The sequence below is a fragment of the Apodemus sylvaticus genome, chromosome X (genome assembly GCF_947179515.1).
Source record: "Apodemus sylvaticus chromosome X, mApoSyl1.1, whole genome shotgun sequence".
Taxonomy (NCBI): Eukaryota; Metazoa; Chordata; class Mammalia; order Rodentia; family Muridae; genus Apodemus; species Apodemus sylvaticus.
In genome coordinates, this window is record NC_067495.1 from 116109102 (window position 1) to 116128551 (window position 19450).

General features: G+C 39.6%; 1 protein-coding gene across 1 annotated transcript in view; it reads right to left on the reverse strand.

The window, feature by feature from the left end:
- Window positions 1–13518: 13518 nt before the first annotated feature.
- The window catches only part of Kiaa1210 (KIAA1210 ortholog), a 58470-nt gene continuing 52538 nt past the window's right edge, over window positions 13519–19450 (reverse strand). The window contains exons 11-13 of the mRNA XM_052171752.1: window positions 18707–18858; window positions 15669–15765; window positions 13519–13685 (exon numbers count right to left, since the gene is read on the reverse strand). Coding sequence (XP_052027712.1) covers window positions 13519–13685; window positions 15669–15765; window positions 18707–18858 — 416 coding nt within the window. The remainder of the gene's footprint in view (window positions 13686–15668; window positions 15766–18706; window positions 18859–19450) is intronic.

Sequence of the window (19450 nt, forward strand, 5' to 3'; positions counted from 1 at the left end):
CTTATGTTGATGAACTCTACAAAGACAACAACCAGACAAAAGAAAAAGGGCTTAATGCCTGAAGAACCCGGACAAGACACTGATCCAGCACAAGGCTGCTCCAGCAACTCCAGATACCGGTGCCTGGATCTGAGTATTACTTCCCATCCCTGCATTTCTCATAACTTTATTTTTAATCCTATTAAAGTAACTGAGAAAACATATTTAAATTTAGATAGAGATTCAATTGATCCTTTTGTGAAATGTTACGACAATATTCATGTTCCTAGTAATACAAAATAGAGTTTTGAAATATATACCACAACAGTTCTTCAGTATCTCTTTTTAAAGACTATTAACAAATTGTCATTACTCAGACTTAGTAGCTGTGTTCTACTAGTAACTAGAGTAGCTTGAGCTGGTCACGGCTCAGCTCCAGTTACGCAGTCTCCTGTAGTGACTAGAAAATGATGCCTTTTAAACTGTTGTTACTGAAAAACAGCTATCGGTCACAGACTGTGTGACTAAATAACTAATAACTAAATATTAATTAATGAATTTTATATTTTTGTTATTGCCTTAGAATCATCACTAAATTGGTAATTAAGTTTTACTTTTTGTCTTGTTTGTAAGTATACTTCAGTGACCAGGAAGAGTTTTGTCCTCTTTTCTATTTAGTTTTTGTTAATGTATCTGTGTTTTGTGACAGGGTCTTGCTCTTCAGGCCAGAATGGCCTGAAACTCACTGTAGAGACCATGTTGATATCAAATTTACAAAAGCACTCCCATCTCAGATGCTGAAGTACTGGGATTACAAGTGCAAATATCCATGCCCAGCTTCATTTTTAAATTGTTATTATTCCTGCCCTCATAGTTTCCATTGTGACATTCCTAACACAGTTTCTTTCCCGCCCTCCTCCCAGATTCCCCTCCCTACATTCCTTCCTCCTAGTTGTTGTTTTTATAAGCAAAATCTTTAAGACTAGGAGGTTTATGTAAATCTCCAAATGCCCTCTCAAGTGACAAACCATCCCCTAGTGTTAGGAAAGGAAGGAAGGTTGTTGACATTACAGTTGAAACCACAGTTGGATAAGCACCACCACAGTTGGATAAGCGCCGTGACATTGCAACATTCAAGCTACAAAAGGAAACCATGTCCTCTATTGGTTAATTCAGCGCACACCTGTACATGATCTATAGAGCTGTCTGGTTCTGTTTAGAGTCATTGAGGCTGGTTGACCTTTAGTTACTCCATTTTCTTTCAAATGATTCTGGAGTCAGGAGATATCAAAGGAAAGTTGAATAGGAAGAAATACTGCTTTCTCTTGATGGTTTGAGGGATTTTCAGTTGTCAGAAGGCCCCAGAACTTTTTTTTTCTCCTGTGGCAAGCTTAAGATGAGGTCTTTTTTTATATATTTTTATTTTCTATATTCTTTATTTACATTCCAAATGATTTCCCTTTTCCCAGATCCCCCCTCCCCATATGTCCCCTAAACCTTCTTCTCTCCATCCATTCTCCAATCACCACCCTCCTTTTTCTCTGTCCTTATATTCCCCTCCAATGCTAGATCAATCCTTTCCAGGATCAGGACCCTCTCCATACTTCTTCATTGGAGTCATTTGTTATGCGATTTGTGCCTTGGGTATTCAGGGCTTCTGGGCTAATTAATATCCACTTATCAGAGATTGCATTCCATGTGTATTCTTTTGTGATTGGGTTACCTCACTTAGGATGATATTTTCCAGATCAAACCATTTGCCTAAAAATTTTGTGAATTCATTGTTTCTAATTGCTGAGTAGTATTCCATTGTATAAATATACCACATTTTCTGTATCCATTCCTCCTTTGAGGGGCATCTGGGTTCTTTCCAGCTTCTGGCTATTATAAATAAGGCTGCTATGAACATAATGGAGCGTATGTCTTTATTGCATGCCGGGGAATCCTCTGGGTATATGCCCAGGAGAGGTATAGCAGGGTCCTCTGGAAGTCTCATGTCCAGTTTTCTGAGGAACCGCCAGACTGATTTCCAAAGTGGTTGTACCATCTTACAGCCCCACCAGCAGTGGAGGAGTGTTCCTCTTTCTCCACACCCTCACGAACACCTGCTGTCTCCTGAGTTTTTGGGCCCCAGAACTTTTAACGTTGATATCATTTTGCTTTTCATCACTCATAGGTGGCTTTCCATGGCATGCGTCATCTCCTTCTTGTTGGAAATACATCTCACAATGTTTGGCAATGTTAAAAGTAAATTTTAAAAATAGAGAGAAACACTGTCAGGTTTTATTTACATAATCTTGACTAAAATCTGTGGCTTTTCTCCAGGCATTTTTAATTTCATTGAAAAGTGAACTTGTTTTAAATTACTTTATGTAGCCCAAAGTAAATTAAAATGTCATGCCTAAGACAATTTTTGTGTAAAGAGGCAGATGGAGGCAGGCCTACATTAATCACTGAGTGCATGTGACAACTGAGTCCCTACTTGAAATGGAGCTACTTGGATATTAGATGGACTCTTTGGAGTGTAATTTTCTTTCTTTTTTTTTTCAATTTCTATTATTTTATTTATTTACATTCCCTTCATTGTCCCCGACCCTGGTCTCCCCTGTCACAGCTCCTCATCCCATTCTGGAGTGTAATTTTCAAAAGAACAGTTAAAGTTAGCATACAAAATTATATGTTTTGTTATAGCTTGTGTGTGTGTGTGTGTGTGTGTGTGTGTGTGTGTGATTTTCTTTGTTCTTATTCAGCTTTTCTAGTTACTCTGCCTTATCTCTCTTGCCCTAGATGCCTTCCTCCTCCCAAAAAGTCTTCTCTTTGCCTTTTCTGACATGAATTCCATTTTCTTCACCTTTTCTCCTCTCATCTTTTTTGAGTCTTTTCTTCTCCTTTCATGGTCTCCCTCCTACTTCTATGAAACACACACACACACACACACACACACACACACAGAGAGAGAGAGAGAGAGGGGGGGCACACATGTACACATTTAAATGTAAATTCCATATATAGGAGAAAACGTATTTGGGGGTTTTTAGTGTGGCTTATTTTGCTTAGCATAATGATCTCCAATTTCATCCATTTTTCTGGAGATCTTATTATTTCATTTCTTCCTGCAAATGGAGATAAAAATTCTATTTTGTATATGTTCTGAGTTCTATTGTTACATTTATCTCTTGAACAGCTGTGCTGGCTCTATTTTTTTAGCTATTATGAATGGGGCAGCAGTAAATATGTATGTGTATCCATATCTGTGGACTGTTGACATGGAGTATATCTCTGAAACTGGTATAGTTGAGTATTTCTATTTTGTGGGTTTGCTTGTTTGTTTTGGAGGAACCGCCACACCAATTTTCCTATCAGTTACACTAGTTTACATCCCCTTGGCAGTATATAAAAGCTGCTCTTTTCCTATATCGTTGCCAATATTTATCATTTGTTTTCTTCATAATAGCCATTCCAACTGGGGTGGGGGGGGCGATCACAAAACTGCCTGTCCTGTTTCATAAGGATACTGAGCACTATTTTCAAATATTTATAGAGCATTTGTATTTCTTCTTTTGAGAAATGCTTATTCATTACAAGTCATTCTGTATATATTTTTATATATTCTAGTTATTAATCTATCTGATGTATAAGTGAAAAATTTTCTCATTCTTTAGGTTGTCTCTTCACCCTAGTGATTGTTACCTTTGTGATTAAAAAATGCATGCAAACCATTTGTCATTTGGGAGATTCTTTGCTCTGCTATTAGAGTCCCATTCATACATTCCTTGCCTGTATGTCTGTAATGGGAAGTGCTTTACCTAGGTTTTCCTCTGGCAGTTTCAAAGTTTTATGTCCTAAACTATGGTCTTTCATAGATCTTGTATTGATTTATTCAGGATGATATATGGAGATCTAGCTTTATTCTTCTATGTGTGAGAAAGTACTATTTATTCTATTTATTTAACTTTTTGAGACTGGGCCTCACTATAAAACCGTTAATGTACCATGATGATCCACACTCACAGACCATCCTCCTTCTGTTTCCCCAGTGCTGGAATTAAAGGTGTGTGGTACAAGGCCCAGCCTTCCCTTATTTCTCGATCTAGGGGATGTAAGTATTGCTTGACCTTGCTTCCTGGGAATACATCTAAGTTGGGGGACAAGAATACTAATCTGTGACTGTCTCCTGGATAGTAGGTACAATATCCTTGGAGTACATTAAGTATGTACTATTTGTCTTTTAGATAGTCTTGTACAGTCCTTTTCAAATTTCAGACATTGGAATTTTCCTATAGTTTGAACAGGAGGCCCAATTAAAAATGCCTCCTTTGTGTTTTTAGTCAGGTTTTGGTTAAGTCATTCTTACTCCAGTATAAATAATCTGCCGTGCACATACAAATATCTAGCAGTCCTGACCTAGGTTCAAGAGATAACTGGCATTTACTAAAGCCAGCATTTTGCAACATGGTTTTTCACCTGAAGGGCTTCTCTACGGTTAGTTCCCATATTATTCCTTCCTGTTTCCAAGGCCCATTATGACCTTAACTCCTTGTCCCTCTACGGTAGCTGCCTTCCAGGTCTCACTTTCACAAAGAAGTCCATGTTTAAGATAACCAGTGTTTAAGATAAGACCAATGGGTTTCCTCACAATAGTTCTTTTGGTCCACAGGTTATCACTAGATGGGGCCATATCCAAAAGGAATTGCAGTCTGTTTTACTGGTGTTTGTAGTTCCATCACAGCATGATGAGGTCTGAAGGGTGAGCCATGGTTGGTCTATTCCCAAGTAGCATCACCTGGAGGAGATAGTACAGGCCTCCTCATGGCCTCTTAAGGGGACAGTAAGTTATATTGATAGGTGTTGAAGTTTCTCTGGAACAAGGTTTCACTCCATACTAATTTATGTGACAGAGTTAGAGACTGAGTGGGGACTAGCTCAAATGCATATCCATGGGATCAAGAAGGACGTCAGGAGGTGGAGTAGGAGCCAAGGCATTGTCTCCATTTCTAGATAGTTTGAGATGATCAATTTCAGTGGCTACTCTGGGTTGGCTCTAATGGCCCACTTCTGGCTTGGGTCTGCAAGTAGCCTTGGCATGATTATGGTGTCTCCATGGCTTGACACCTGCAACTTTAAGAGTTGTGGGAGTGGTGATGATTAGGCCATTTTTGTGTGTGTGTGTAGCATCAGCCAAGTCTTTCAATAACCATTAGAGGTACTTGTGTCTGTACTCTCAGAGTTCCCCTGAGTCCTTTGGGAGTGTTGGAGGTGGGTGACAAACACGATCTGATCTCAAAAGGACAGTAACCACATTTTCAGGGTGTGTAAGTGCACCCTAAACAGTACATGTGACAGAATTTAAAGTCCTATTTATTTTCTCAACCAGACCTGAAGATTCAAGTTGGAATTTTGTGTGAAAATTTCAAGTTAATTCTCTGTGCAGGTAGAAGTTACACAGCCTGAAATGTATTGCCAGACTCTGCTGGATTGAGTGTCAGTGAAATTCACTTACAGATGTTTAAATGGGTAGGGACCCTGTTTTGTGTCAACATGAGGACTTTTGAATCCCTGCTTGAGATTTTCCCAAGAACACACAGAAAGGCTCTGCTAGCTTGTTGGGTCAGTATTAGAAACCTTGGCACCACCAAATGTCTTTGTGATAATCCTTGTAAAACTCTTTTTTTTTTTCCTTTTTATCCAAATGGGTTGCTTCAAGAGCTTTTCAACATTAGAATGGGACACATCACCTCGGGAATTGTTTCCTATCGATACTATTCAGCCAGTCTTCCTGATGTTTAAGTAGCTCCTTCATCAATTGTTAAAACATTCCTTTTAGAGGATAATGACAGGGAATTTGGGGTTGGGGGCTTTATCTTCATGGAGGGTAGCCTGTTTGGCTGCCTGGTCTACTTTGACTCTGTATAGCATATCAGTGTACCAGTGCCACAGCCAGGAGCCCAGGGAAGCTCCTAGGAGCTGGTAGATTTGTTCTGTTTTTAAATGACTTTACCTCCTGAGGTGAGTGGTCCTCTTTCTCTGTATGTTGCTGTTTTGGGTCTCTTGATATGAGGGGCTAGTTCCCTTTTGTAGACATCATCTTCTAACAATAGAAAGGTTTCATATCTGAGTTGAAGAGTGGTTCATCCTTTAAGTCTAGTCATGAGAAAAAATTATAATGTATCTGAAATCGTAGAGGCAGATTCCCTCCTCTTCAGGCAAGTATGTGGCTGGATCACATACCTGTCATCTTGTTGAATGAGGAGAGGACCTGGATTTTCCCATAGTGGATATATTGGAACCCGCTCACCCCTGGAATGTGACCTCCTGGAATCTGGTTAGCATCCCCACATACCTGTTGTGGCTGACAGAGCTGGCTGGCAGGACAAGTTGATGTGCATTGCACTGGACAGATGCCAATGGAGGGATGGAATCAGGTGCTCTCCAACTGCCTCAGTAATGTTAGCATTTGGAGCCCGCAGGGAGCAGCATCATGAGCAAAATTCTATCCTCTGGAGAAGCTAATCGTGGTGGTTCCCTGGGGTCTTTGCAGAACTGAATGGGTCTCACATTGGAACTGTGTAGATCCCATAACCAGAAGAGTTTCCTAACCGGGAGTTGAAGAGTTTAAATGAGCCTAGCCCCATGTGATGTGTAGGATAGACTGGAAAAGACCATCTTCTCCCTCAAGCAAGGGTGACTCCCTGGCTTGTCACCTCATAGTGACTTAGGGGGAGTCTTACCTTAGGTTCATATACACAATACTAGACTTAGTCACCTCCTATTATAGATGAACCCAGAAGAACCTCGGGTTGGGCCCGCAATCAGGTCCAGTAGACACAGCACTGTGGAATTATTCACATAACTTGCTCACTATCAATTCACAAGTTAGACATTTCCTAATTTTTATTATTTATTTATTTAAATATTTAAATTTTAATTAATTAATTAATTAATTAATTAATTGGTTGGTTGGTTTTTTTCAATACAGGTTTCACTATGTAGCCCTGGCTGTCCTGGAACTCACTCTGTAGATCAGGCTGGCCTCTAACTCACAGACAGCCACCTACCTCTGCCTCCCTAGTACTAGGATTAAAGGCATGATCCACCATTACCCAGCTTGCATTCCCATTTTAAATTCCTAGTCTTTTCTATTTCTCCAGAGATCAATACCACTGCCTTGATATTCCTTTGAGGCTTTTCCTTTGAGACCAGTGACACCTTGGCATCCTATTGAGGCTTTGGATGCTATCTCCTGTTGGATAATTAAGCTCATCTGGCTCCTCTTGCCTATCTCCAAGGGGGTCGGGGCTGGGGCTTACCTGGTCTGGAGGTTCAGCATAATCTCATTTTTGTTTTTGTTTTCACTCTTGGATGTCACAGTTCTCTTAGCCACTGAGATGAGACCCCAGAATCCAGTCAGAGGTGCACACTTCTATGCTCCAGAGACCTTTAGTGAGCTAAGAGGGCTGGGAGCAGCAGTCTTCATCAGGGCCTCCAGGAATGTTACAGAAAGCTTTGTGGAGTGAGTACTCCAGCACCAATAAAAGCAGAAAGTAGGAGATAGCACCAATGGCGTAAAGCCAAGATAGCTCCTGAAAGGCCTCAGTCCTGCATCTAGTTTCCATTCTCATTTTATACTCTAAAGCCACAAGGTGAGGCGGTGGGCAAGCAAGAGAGATTTTATAGAAGGTATGTGGCAGTCAGAAGACCGTTAAAGGCAACAACTTATTGTTTTAACTATTTCTCCAGCTCATTCTTTTCCAGGCACTGAGGAATGCCATGCTTGGCAAATAAGCAGTATAAACAGAACTTTAAGTACATCACTAAATCGGTATCTAATAATTGGTCTTATTTTCAACAATATATGATAAACATGTTTATTTTTCTTTATGATAATACCATGAAAGAGAAATTTGGCACTTCACCCAATTTGTCTTCAGGAATATAATTAAAGTATATAGATAGTAACAAATAATGATTAAAGGAAATGATATTGTCACTATATTTTCTTGTATTGAACTAGAGTCTTCTATAATGTAATATATCCTGATTATGATTTCCCCTCCCCCTGATACTTCCAGTTCCTTCTCAGGTCACCTCCCATCCAGATCCATTTCTTTTCTGTCTCTCATTTAAAAAGAACTGGCTTCTAAGAGATAATACTAAAATATAACAAAATAAAATATAATAAGATAAAATAAGAACTATCACATCATAGTTGGAAAAGAGCCCAAGATTTGCACAAGAGTCAGAGACTCATTCATTTTCATACCCAGAAAGTCCATAAAAACACCACACTGGAAGCTATGAGTACGGAGGACCTGGTGCAAACCTGTGCATGCCGCTTCAGTTGTAACCTTATTCTAGTTTACGTATCTGTATTATGTTGATATTTATTTCGTTCTTATGGTTTTGGCTAAATGTTTGAGTACTATATGGAACAAGAGTGCTGTGAATGGGCACTGTAGAATGGCCCCCATGGGCTCACATATTTGAATGCTTTCATTGAGAAGTGGTACCACTTGAGAAGGATTAAGAGGTGTGGCCTTGTTGGGGTGCTTGTGGGTTTGTTGAAGGAAGTGTATCACTGGGGGTGGGCTTTGAAGTTTCAAAAAGCCAAACTAATCTCACTGTTTCTCTCTTCCAGCTGCCTGCAGATCCAGATGTAGAACTCTCAGCTAGGCCAAGTGGTGGTGGCGCACGCCTGTAATCCCAGCACTCTGGGAGGCAGAGACAGGCATATTTCTGAGTTCGAGGCCAGCCTGGTCTACAGAGTGAGTTCCAGGACAGCCAGGGCTATAGAAACCCTGTCTAGAAAAAAACAACAAAAAAGAACTCTCAGCTATTTCTTTTCTTTTTATTCTTCTTTCATAAAATACATACCAATGATACCCTTCCTCCCATTTCCTCTCCACACTCTCCAATTTATCCTCTCCCCTAGATCCACTACTTCTCTGCTTCCCTTCAGAAAACAGTGGGATTTCCAAAGCTATCAAACCAACATGACACAACATGATGCAATAAAGCTATACACAACCCTCATATCAGGGCTGGACAAGGCAATATAGTTGGAAGGGGAAAGCAGGCTATTAGACTGCGAGAAATAAGTCTCACCTATTTTCCTAGTACCATGTCTGCCTGAATACTGTCATACTTCTAACCATGACGAGAACAGACTAAACCTATGAAACTGTAAGCCAGCCCCAATTAAATGCTTTCTTTTCTAAGAGTTGATGTAGTTATGATGTCTCTTCCCAGCAATAAAGCCTGAAGACAGGCACCCTTATTATAATTCCTGATTTTAGGAAAACAATTTCTTTTTCTTCCACATTTAGCATAATGTTGACTATAGGTTTATCACGTCACCTTTGTTATGTTGGGATATTTTCCTTCTGTTATTTTATTGATTCTTTGTAAATTTCACATCATACATCTTAATCCCACTCATTTTCCAGTCTTTCCATATCCAGCCATCACCCTTGTAACCCCTCCCAAAAATGAAAATAAATATAAAGAATAAAATCTCTCATGGTGGAAGCTGCAGTATGTCATGCTATGTCCCACAATATACCTTTTTGTCCAAACAGCTCACTTGCAAATGTCCATTTCAGTGAGTCACTGGTCTAGCTTACGACCACTCAATTCTGCAACACCGTCATTACTGGGTCCTCACTAAGACTCCTTTCAGATATCCTGTGTTTCCCTGATTCATAGAGATCCTGAAGCTTTGGTTCCTCAGTACCAGCCCCTTCATGAACTCCAACAGCTCATAGGTGGGGTAGATGTTAGGACAGGCCAGTTCAAAGGCCTGGATCTGGGCCTGGATGGTAGCTGACTTGGTCTGCCTGCCAAATCTTTGCCTCAAAAATAAGGTAAGCTTTCCTGGGCCCATGCTATCAATGCTAACTCTCCTGCCCAATGGAGGGTGGGGCTAGCTCTCCTATGCACAAGCTGCCAGGGTCAGCTCTTCCAGGATGTTCAGGCAAGGGATAGGGTCAGCTCTCCTGAGTGCCACAGTCATCAAAGGGCAAGGACACCCTTCCTGCACTAACTCCATTGGGGCCAGAGCCTCATGGTATGGGTGTGGGAGAGCTTGTCAGGCCCCTGGCATTCTATTCTTTTCTTTAAACTCTGTATCACATTGGAATGTTGAACTTTGGAAAAAAGACTTTTTCTGTGGCTATTGAGATGATTGTGTGATTTCTCTCCTTAAGTGCATCTATGCTGTTACATTATATTTATTGATGTTATTTTTTATGTTGAACCAATCCTGTAACCATGGGAGGAAACCAGCTTGGTCATGGTGTACAATATTTTTGAAGTGTTCTATAACTTGTAAGGTTTTTAAAAACTGTCTTTAATTTTTATATGATGATATCATTGCCTCCCTCTAAGATCTCACATACCCCTCCTTATTTCCCCTTTAAAATTCATAGACTCTTTATTTTGAAAAAAAAGAAAATTTGCACCTATGTCTATCAGAGAATGTGGTCTACAGTTTTCTCTTTGGGTTGGACTCTTAGTTCTCATATCGGCATAATACTGGCTTTATAGAGCATGTTTATGGGTATTTTTTCCATTATGATTTGTGGGTAGTTCTTCAGAAGTTCACTATGATTTGGCAGTGAATCCATCCAGTTTTTTGTGGAGAGTCTTAATCACTGTCTTTATCCCATCGCACATTAGAAAACTATTAAATGGTTTTATTGTCTTACTCTCCTAAAGCCCTGGGCACTGACTTTTGCACTGAATAGATCCTCTCCACACCCATTACAGTAGAGTAGACGAACCTTCTGCTGTATGCTTGATTAACATGAATGCTGATGTTTAAAACTTACCATCAAATAATATTTCTTATGGCTTGAACCACATAATGATGCAGAAGCACAAAGCCTCTTGTCATTGTTGCTTAAATTGGAAGGACAGAGTGGGTCAATAGATGGGTATTCACGTAGTGTGGTTTGGTGCGCTAAGCTGGTTATACTTTGTTATTATTTGTGTTGTATGACTTGTTAAAATAGCATTGCTCTTTAGATTTAATTATGAAGGACATATTTCTTGACCTCTATATTTCTGAAGTCACATCTTGGCCATCTTCTAGTTTTATTTCTCTCTAGAGGGCCAAGAACTTATAAAAGCAAGGTCTCCCATTCTGCTAGATTCTTCCCCATGTGGTTAATATCTCTATTTTCCAGTCTGCTTCTAGAGGCCACACACTGCTCTTGAGATGGTCCACTTGGTAAATCTGACTGTCCTACCAGGGTATAGGCTCCCAGAGCTAAGTGTGCTTGTATGCCTAGAATGAGACCTAGGGCTTTGTCTAGGAGATAGGCCAGGGACTAGAGTGGGAACAGGAGTGGGGGAAAATGGTCACATCATTGTTTAGGTCTTTAGTAGTTTGAATGTTCTAAAATCCATTCTAGTCTCTCAGAACATTATTAATATTACATGAGTAAAAGGATAAACTGTTACACAAAACATGTTGGGATAGGAAGGGGTTGCTTGGCTGGTTTTGTTGTTCTTTTTTTTTCAAGGCAGGATTTCTCTGTGTAGCCCTTGCCATCCTGGAACTTTCTCTATAGACCAGGATGACCTTATATTCAGAGATCCCTCTCTCTCTGCCTCCCCATGTACTGGGACTAAAGGCATGAGCTACCACCACCAGGCCCATGAAGCATGCTTTATTGGTTGATTTAAATGTAGATATTTCCAACTGATCTCCAGTTCTGAAAATCAGCTTATCGGCTCGCTAGCCAGAGTAAGGAAATGGTTGTTAGAGCACTTTTGCTTCCTTCTATGTGTGCCATGCATTGTTGGATGATCCCAATGGCTCCATCTAACCAGAAGACTTAGACTCAGTCATCAAGCTGGCTGGATTATAGCCCCCATGTGCTATGTGCCTTTTCCCACCAAACAATGGCATACTTGAAAGCCATCAGCTTTTGTCAGATACATCAGTGTGCAGAATAATGATATAAAGCAACCTCTTAAAATGTTGCTCCCGTGACAATCTTCAGTCTGAGTTGTCAATATTCTATTTCCCTCCCTCCCTCATTTCCCAGAATGAAATGGACTACAGAACAACCTTTATTGAATTTATTTGCTTTTCATTAATCAAAAACAAAGAAAGCTAAAATGAAAAAGAAAACTTATCAGAATATATTTCTAGGTATTAAAAAACTTAACCTTATGATTAAAAACTGAATTTTCTTAGTAATGTGAGAAATATTATTAATGGGGAGTTCTCATAGTGAGGATCAAATAATGGGGTATAGGCAAAAATGGGGAAGGGAAGGGTTAGAGCTGATATACCAGAATTAAGTGTGTTAAGGGCATTGATTTAAACAAACTATTCACTATGGTAATATAAATGGAATGAAATCCAGTCAATCAAAACCTTAACACTATCAAAAGGGCAAATCTAGAGGATCAAAATAAAAAGGTGCTTTATAGATTAAATGAAAAAAATCCAGCATGTTGTTGTACAGTGTTTCATTATACCATCATCAGCAAAAACCCAGCACCAGTTATTTAAGCTAGCTATAGAATCTCATTGCCTCTCTAGATTTGATTTTGAATGTAGAAGCATTCATCACAGATGATCAAGGCTGCATTTATGTTTAAGCAAAGCAAACACCAAGTGGTAGAAGTAGATGTCCTTAGGATCTAGGAAAATTATCCTAGGTTTATTGTTAAGGCATCTGAAGGTGGCTTTTTATAATGTATGCTAGGCTGAGAGATAGAATAAATGTGGAGAATTTAAAAATGAAAAGTGAATTAAGGTGGGGAACATCCACCCACCATAGGTGACACTATCCCCTAGCTTGGGATTCTGAACTATGTATATTAAAGGGTGAAAGTGAGTTGAGGACTAGAATTCTTTACTTTCCATTTCTTGCCTGGAAAAGCAATGTGACTAACCTCCTTGAGTTCCTGGCTGCCAGGGATTCCCTGCAGTGATGAACTGTACATCAGAATTCTGCCAAAATAAGCTCTTTCTCCATTGGGTTGATTTTATCAGAGAATTTATCAGCAATAGAAAAATTAGCTAAGACTCTGAATCACACAGAGTTCTCTGCTCTAAACTTGGAGCAAGAGAGGAAAGTCACTCGCTCTCCAGAGGCAGCAGACACAGTCTAACTAGTGAACTTGCCACCTACCTGGTCGAAAGTACATCCATTCCCTGGGCTAAATCACCCGGATCTTTCCACTAATTTTTTTTTAATTAGAAGAAATGGTAATCTTTAAGTTGCTGAAGCAAAATGCGGTTGTTTTCTTTCTTTAAAGGCACAATGTCTAAAGTTAATGATTTTACAATTCTGTAGCATAGCTTTTCTGGAAAACATGCTGGGTTTGGAGATGTTGGTAGTGAGTTACTGAGGGTTAGACATTAATAGCATTAATCTCATTCAAATAATGAAAAATGTTAATTTTTATTTCTAAAGTTATTTTCCCTAATAAAAACTAGCCCTAGCAAAAAATATTATATGGAAATACCATAGTTACAGGCAATTATTACTGAAAACGCTGATGCTCCAATCCAGGAGCTATTTATTGCATCATATCCGCCATTTGGCTCCATGCTTGGGCTTTCTTCTTGGCCATTGAGAACCACTCAGGCTCCTCAGGCTGTAGAAATTTCGATGGAAGACTTGAAGATCGTTTGGCTTCTCTTTCCCTGGTATATGGGTGAAGCATCTTCTGACTGTCAAATGCAACTAGAATCATAGGAAACAACACACAGTCAGAAAAAAAACAGAGACACTGGAATATGTTTAAAGCTGAAATGAAGTGGACCATTCTTTTAGTTTTTCTCTGATCACCAGGTACTTACTACTTTCTCTTAGAAGTCACTAGTCTAAAAGTTGTTGCTTGGGCAAATGCCACAGTAGGTGTGTCCAGGAACAACATCAACATGGATATGGCCATAGGGTCATAACCATGGGAAGGGATGCGAGGTACTTCTTGCAGTATAGCAGCCAATATATATATATATATATATATATATATATATATATATATATATATATATATATATATATTGTCATTGTCATTTGAGACAGGGTTTCTATGCTTAGCGTTGGCTTTCCTGGAACTCACTCTGTAGACCAGGCTGGTCTTGAACTCAATGATCCTCCTGCCTTTGCCTCTCACGTGCAGGGATTAAAAGTATATTGCCACCACGGCCCATCCATAACAACCAATATTTTGACATTTATTATTTGAATATCTCATATGTTTGAACTCACATCCAAAGAGAAACATATTATACCTATGCCCTTTTTAATTTAAGATCTGTTTTAAGCAGTCCCTGCCATTGTGAAATTAAATGACTGATGACTCAGTACATCTATCTAATAAAAGCCTATGGAACAAGCATATGCCAACTACTGTAGCCCATCAGACTACTGGTTCCCCAGGCCACTGCCGCCCTCATCCTGCTCTATGGATGATGAGCCTAACTCAATGGTTTCGACCAAACCAGTGGTTTTTAACTCTAATTACACATTGAAACCACCAAGGAATTATTTTAAAAATACTAATGTATCTGAGTATAATGGCACAGGCTTGTAATCCCAGCATTTTGGAGGCCATGGCAGGAGGCCTGGGAGTTTAACACTCTAGATTGGGCAAATATCAAATGACAACCACAACAACCAAAGAACAAAGAAAAACACTCACACACACATACACACACACACACACACACACACAAGAGCAGTGCTCATTCAATTTCTTGAAGTAACGGAATAAGTAGGATGACGTCAGGGTCATCTTTTATTTATGAGCTTCCTGGTGGTTCTACTGTTCAGGAGAGTTGAGAACCACATTTCAGGAATAATCTCATAAGACATGGAGCAAGGTGATGACTGCCATTTCCACAGCCAAATAATGGGTTCCTGGGTCCCTAGTCTTTTTTTTTGTTTGTTTGTTTTTTTTTCATGAAAGGGATTAACGGTGAAAACAAAAATAGCTGAAGTAAAGCCATCCCCACTCCTTCAGCTTCTGCTGAGGAAATCCCTCTGGCACATAACTCTCACTGATGAGATCACCATGTGTCATTTCCTGTCACATTTATTTGCAGCTGTCAACAAGCTTTTTCAATAGTTAAAAATAAATCAATAGGACTGGACCTTTGCAGTGGAGTTTTGTCAACAGTTTCATTGAGAATAGAACAAGTGAAGACATACTGCTCTGCTCTCAGCTAGAATGTGACTTGGTCCTTTCCTCTTCTCCCTAGCAACAAGAATGTTTTGTGCCTTGCCTTGGAAGCTGCTTTGGCGAGGTAAACCACTAGAAAAGGGGCTATGGAAAGTACACACTGGCCGGGCAGTGGTGGCGCACGCCTTTGATCCCAGCACTTGGGAGGCAGAGGCAGGCGGATTTCTGAGATTGAGGCCAGCCTGGTCTACAGAGTGAGTTCCAGGACAGCCAGGGCTATACAGAGAAAACTCTGTCTCAAAGAACCAACCTCCACCCCCCCCCTAAAAAAAAAAGAAAAAAGAAAGTACACACTGGACTTAGATATTCTAACAATTGGATTTTCTTAAACTAAATTAATATCTATTGCATTTCATGAAAGAGACAAGAAAGAATCATGAAGCTGATTTAGAAATATATTGAATGAACCTGAAGTTGCAAAACATTTCACTACATTCCTCCATGGCTATTTTCGACAGGCCAAAAATGAGTGTTCTCACCTGCTTTTGTATGCTGCCCTGACTGTGGCATCTCGTGTCTGGGGATAGTGGAAAGAAAAGTCATCTTTGGTAGGATATCAGTTATTGGCTCAGATTCCTGAAATATCGAAATGTAAACAAAAGATTTATAAGTCCTATCAATAAAGACAGCCAATTTCTTAGAAGATTGCATGGTGCAAGCCCAGTCCTGAATACTATGAGCTCAACAGTAATCAGAAGAAAAGAAATATAGATATAGGATATAAATATTGATGCAGAAGTATATACCTGGATAGAAATATATATGTATAGAAATTAATTATATAGATCCATAACAAAAGATATTACAAAGCTCCACACCAAAGCTAACATACATCTCCTTGATCTTGGAATACATCCATACATGCATGCATGGATAAAATTTAATGATTTGGAATATATTAATTTTTTATTTTATGTGTACAAATGTTTTTCTGCACATATGTGTGTGTGCCATAGGCAGTGACTCTGAGGCTAGAAGAGGGTATTTCATCCCTTGAACTGTTAAGGATGATCATGAGCTACAAAGGCCGGACTTGAACCCTCCCCCCTCACATATGCAGCAGATGTGAAGCTCAGTTTTCATGTGTGTCCCAAACAATTGGAGCAGAGGTTATCCCAAAAGCTGTTACTTGTCCATGGGATATGTTCTTCTAGCTGGGCTGTCTTGTCTGGCCTCAGTGGGAGAGGATGTGCCTAGCCTCACAGAGACTTGATGGGCCAGGGTGGGGGATACCCAGGGGGGGCCCACCTGCTCAGAAAATGGGAGGGAAAATGGGGAAAGGATTGAGGTAGGGAGTGACCAGGAGGGGGCAATGAGTGGGATGTAAAGTGAATTAAATAAATAAGAAAGGGGGATAAATAAAAGATGGTCATGACCTGCTATATGGGTTCTGAAAACTGAACCCATGTCCTCTGCAAGAGCACTAAGTGTTCATAACCACTGAGCAATCTCCCCTGTCCCATAATTTACATTATTAACAAACCCCAAACTGACTCAAGTTTACCACTCTTCTTTCAGACTTAGAAGAAATGTTATCTAGTTACACAGTGTAAACAGATTGAAATAAGATTACCTCCTCTTTTGTCTATAGACACACAGCCTCAGACTGTGCTTATCTCCACTGATCTCAGAAGCCAAGCATGGCCAGACTTGGTTCTTACTTGAATGGGAGAACAACCTTCTCTCTAGCACTGCACCACTTTATAGCTGTGAGCTTACCAAATGTTATGGTCACATGTAAAGCTGATGAGTTGGTTGAGGTGAGCACTTTAAGACTTCTACCTTCCAACAGTTGTTGGTATATGACTAGAAATGGTTTTTTTTTTTGGTTTTAGGCCTTTAAAGTTATCTCTACACAACTGTTCTAAGCCAAAATGTTTACACACATGAGGGTAGAAACAATTCACATATAAAATGATGCCCAAGAAGAACGGAGGAGTGGCCCCTGGTCCTGGAAAGGCTCAGTGTACCAGTGTAGGGGAATACCAGGACAGGGAAGTGGGAAGGGGTGGATGGGGGAACAGGGGGAGGGAAGAGGGCTTATGGGACTTTCGTGGAGTGGGGAGCCAGAAAAGGGGAAATCATTTGAAATGTAAATAAAGAATATATTGTATAAATAAAAAAGGGAACATAGTGGGCTTTACCCTTTTATGATCCTCCTTCCACTTGAACGCTAATGACTACAAAGGAAAATCTTTTTAAAGAAAATGAGTAACCACACCACACGACTTCCTCAATAAATTTAGTCAGCACTTAGAAGCATAGAGTTTCAGGTGGAACTTTTGATATGTAAATGCAATATGCTTTCTTGAGGCCCGTTTTCTGCAGATTTTCTAAGAAGAAAACAAGGCATCCCGCATCATTCCATCATCCCTGATCCTCAGGTCTAGCTCATACTGTACCATTTTAAAATCTACATGTAGGTAAAATCTACATGTAGGTGTGAAACCAAATCTGTACATAGAAGTGCAAGCTTCAACACCTAAATACACATATTTAGGGACTGGTATGAAAATTGTGCATAATGAAACTCTGGATTAAAAACAGCTACCTTTTTCCTATGGCTTCTCTTCCCAGTTTTAATGATGCATGGTCAATTACAGTCTAAAAATATTCAATAAGAATTTTCATAAATAGCTGATAAACTTTACACCCCCACCTGGCTGTGAATCTTCCCTTTGTCTAATATCCGCACACTGTGTGCTGATATCTTTTGCCTCTTACTTAGCTGTCTTAAATGTCTGAGGCCCTGTGATGGTACCATCATAGTGCCTGTGTTCAGGTAACCTTTATTTAACATAATTATACCCCAAAGTGCAAGAGTAATGATGCTGGCCATCCAGATACAAGGAAAAGGAGCTATAAAATATCCCTATTACACGAATAAGCGAGAATCCTAAACTTAACTAAGAAAATGTAAAAACATATGCTGAGTTGCTAAAATCCATGGTAAGAACAAAACTAATTTTGAAATTGGGAGGAATACTTGCTTTGAGCTCAGATTTTAAAAGTTAACAGCCACAATGTATAAGTAACGAGTTAAAATGAAAAGGGCAATCAATTACAGGGCGATAAATCTTTAGTATTTAGAAGCCCAAGTATTCACAGAGGACCCTATAATGTATTCTTTGTGAGTAAAGGGGCCTAATGTACTTATAGCTTGATTCTCATTTATGTAAATCATATGCGTGCACTTGAAGCATGGTTGCTCAGTTTTTACCTTACTGGTTATCTCTGTTGTTGTTGCATTATTGTTGTTATTTGTACTGATAGGACCATTGTGGCTTTACCTACTCTGCAACCAAAGCTTTAGAATATTTATGGAAGGGTTTGATTTATAGACTCTCATTTACCTTTCATTGGCCCTGTAAGAGTATCAAGGCAGACACATTTGTGTGAATACAAAACAAAGACCCTTAAATTGTCCATTATTATGTCTGCCATAATTCCCAGTGCAAGCTTAAATGGTAGCTCCACTAACCTTTGGTACAATTTCCAACTCCGGATTATACTTTGCCTCATATCTAGGTTCCTTGGTCTCAGCCCTAATTTCAGATCTGGTCCTGGGTTTCTTAAGAAAGTGGGATGCAAAGCCCCTTTGCCGCTGTTTTACCATGGTGATCCAAGCTGGCTCCATAGAGGAATCTGCCTTCCAACTAGAGGTCTTTTCTGAGAAAGAAATAAGAAGTATTAGAACCAAAGCCGGGCAGAAAGGATCATCAGTCTGGTTGAGGTTACCCACAATAGTGTTCTAAATGGGATCCTTGTGTTGGTTCCAAGCAAAATAAGTAGATACCAATTAGAGAAGGACCATTCTCTTTTGTACCCTTCCTAAAAACTAGGAAGATAGGGACTGAGTAGTTAAATAGATATGAATTAAAATGGGCATACTGTCCCTTACTGGACCCTTTATTTCCTTTAGCCATCCCTCTTCCCATCACTAAATCGGGGGAAAAAACAATGCTTGACAGGCAGGCTGAGAAAATTCTCAAGACAACAGAGGCTCAGACCATTGATGCAACCCTTACGAATCCAAGAAAAATCTTACAGAGTCTGTTACTTCTTCATCCCTTGTGCAAATATCGTAGTGAAATAGGTGCAATCAGAGGTGGAGACAAGACTTCAAGGATGAGTCTAAGGGTACAATGTTTTTAAGAAAGAGTAGTATTTACAAGATCCCCTTGATCTGAATTAAATTAAGATGATTTCAGGGTAAGAGTGAAAACATATTCCTCTTAATAAACTCAGTTTTGGAGTTCTG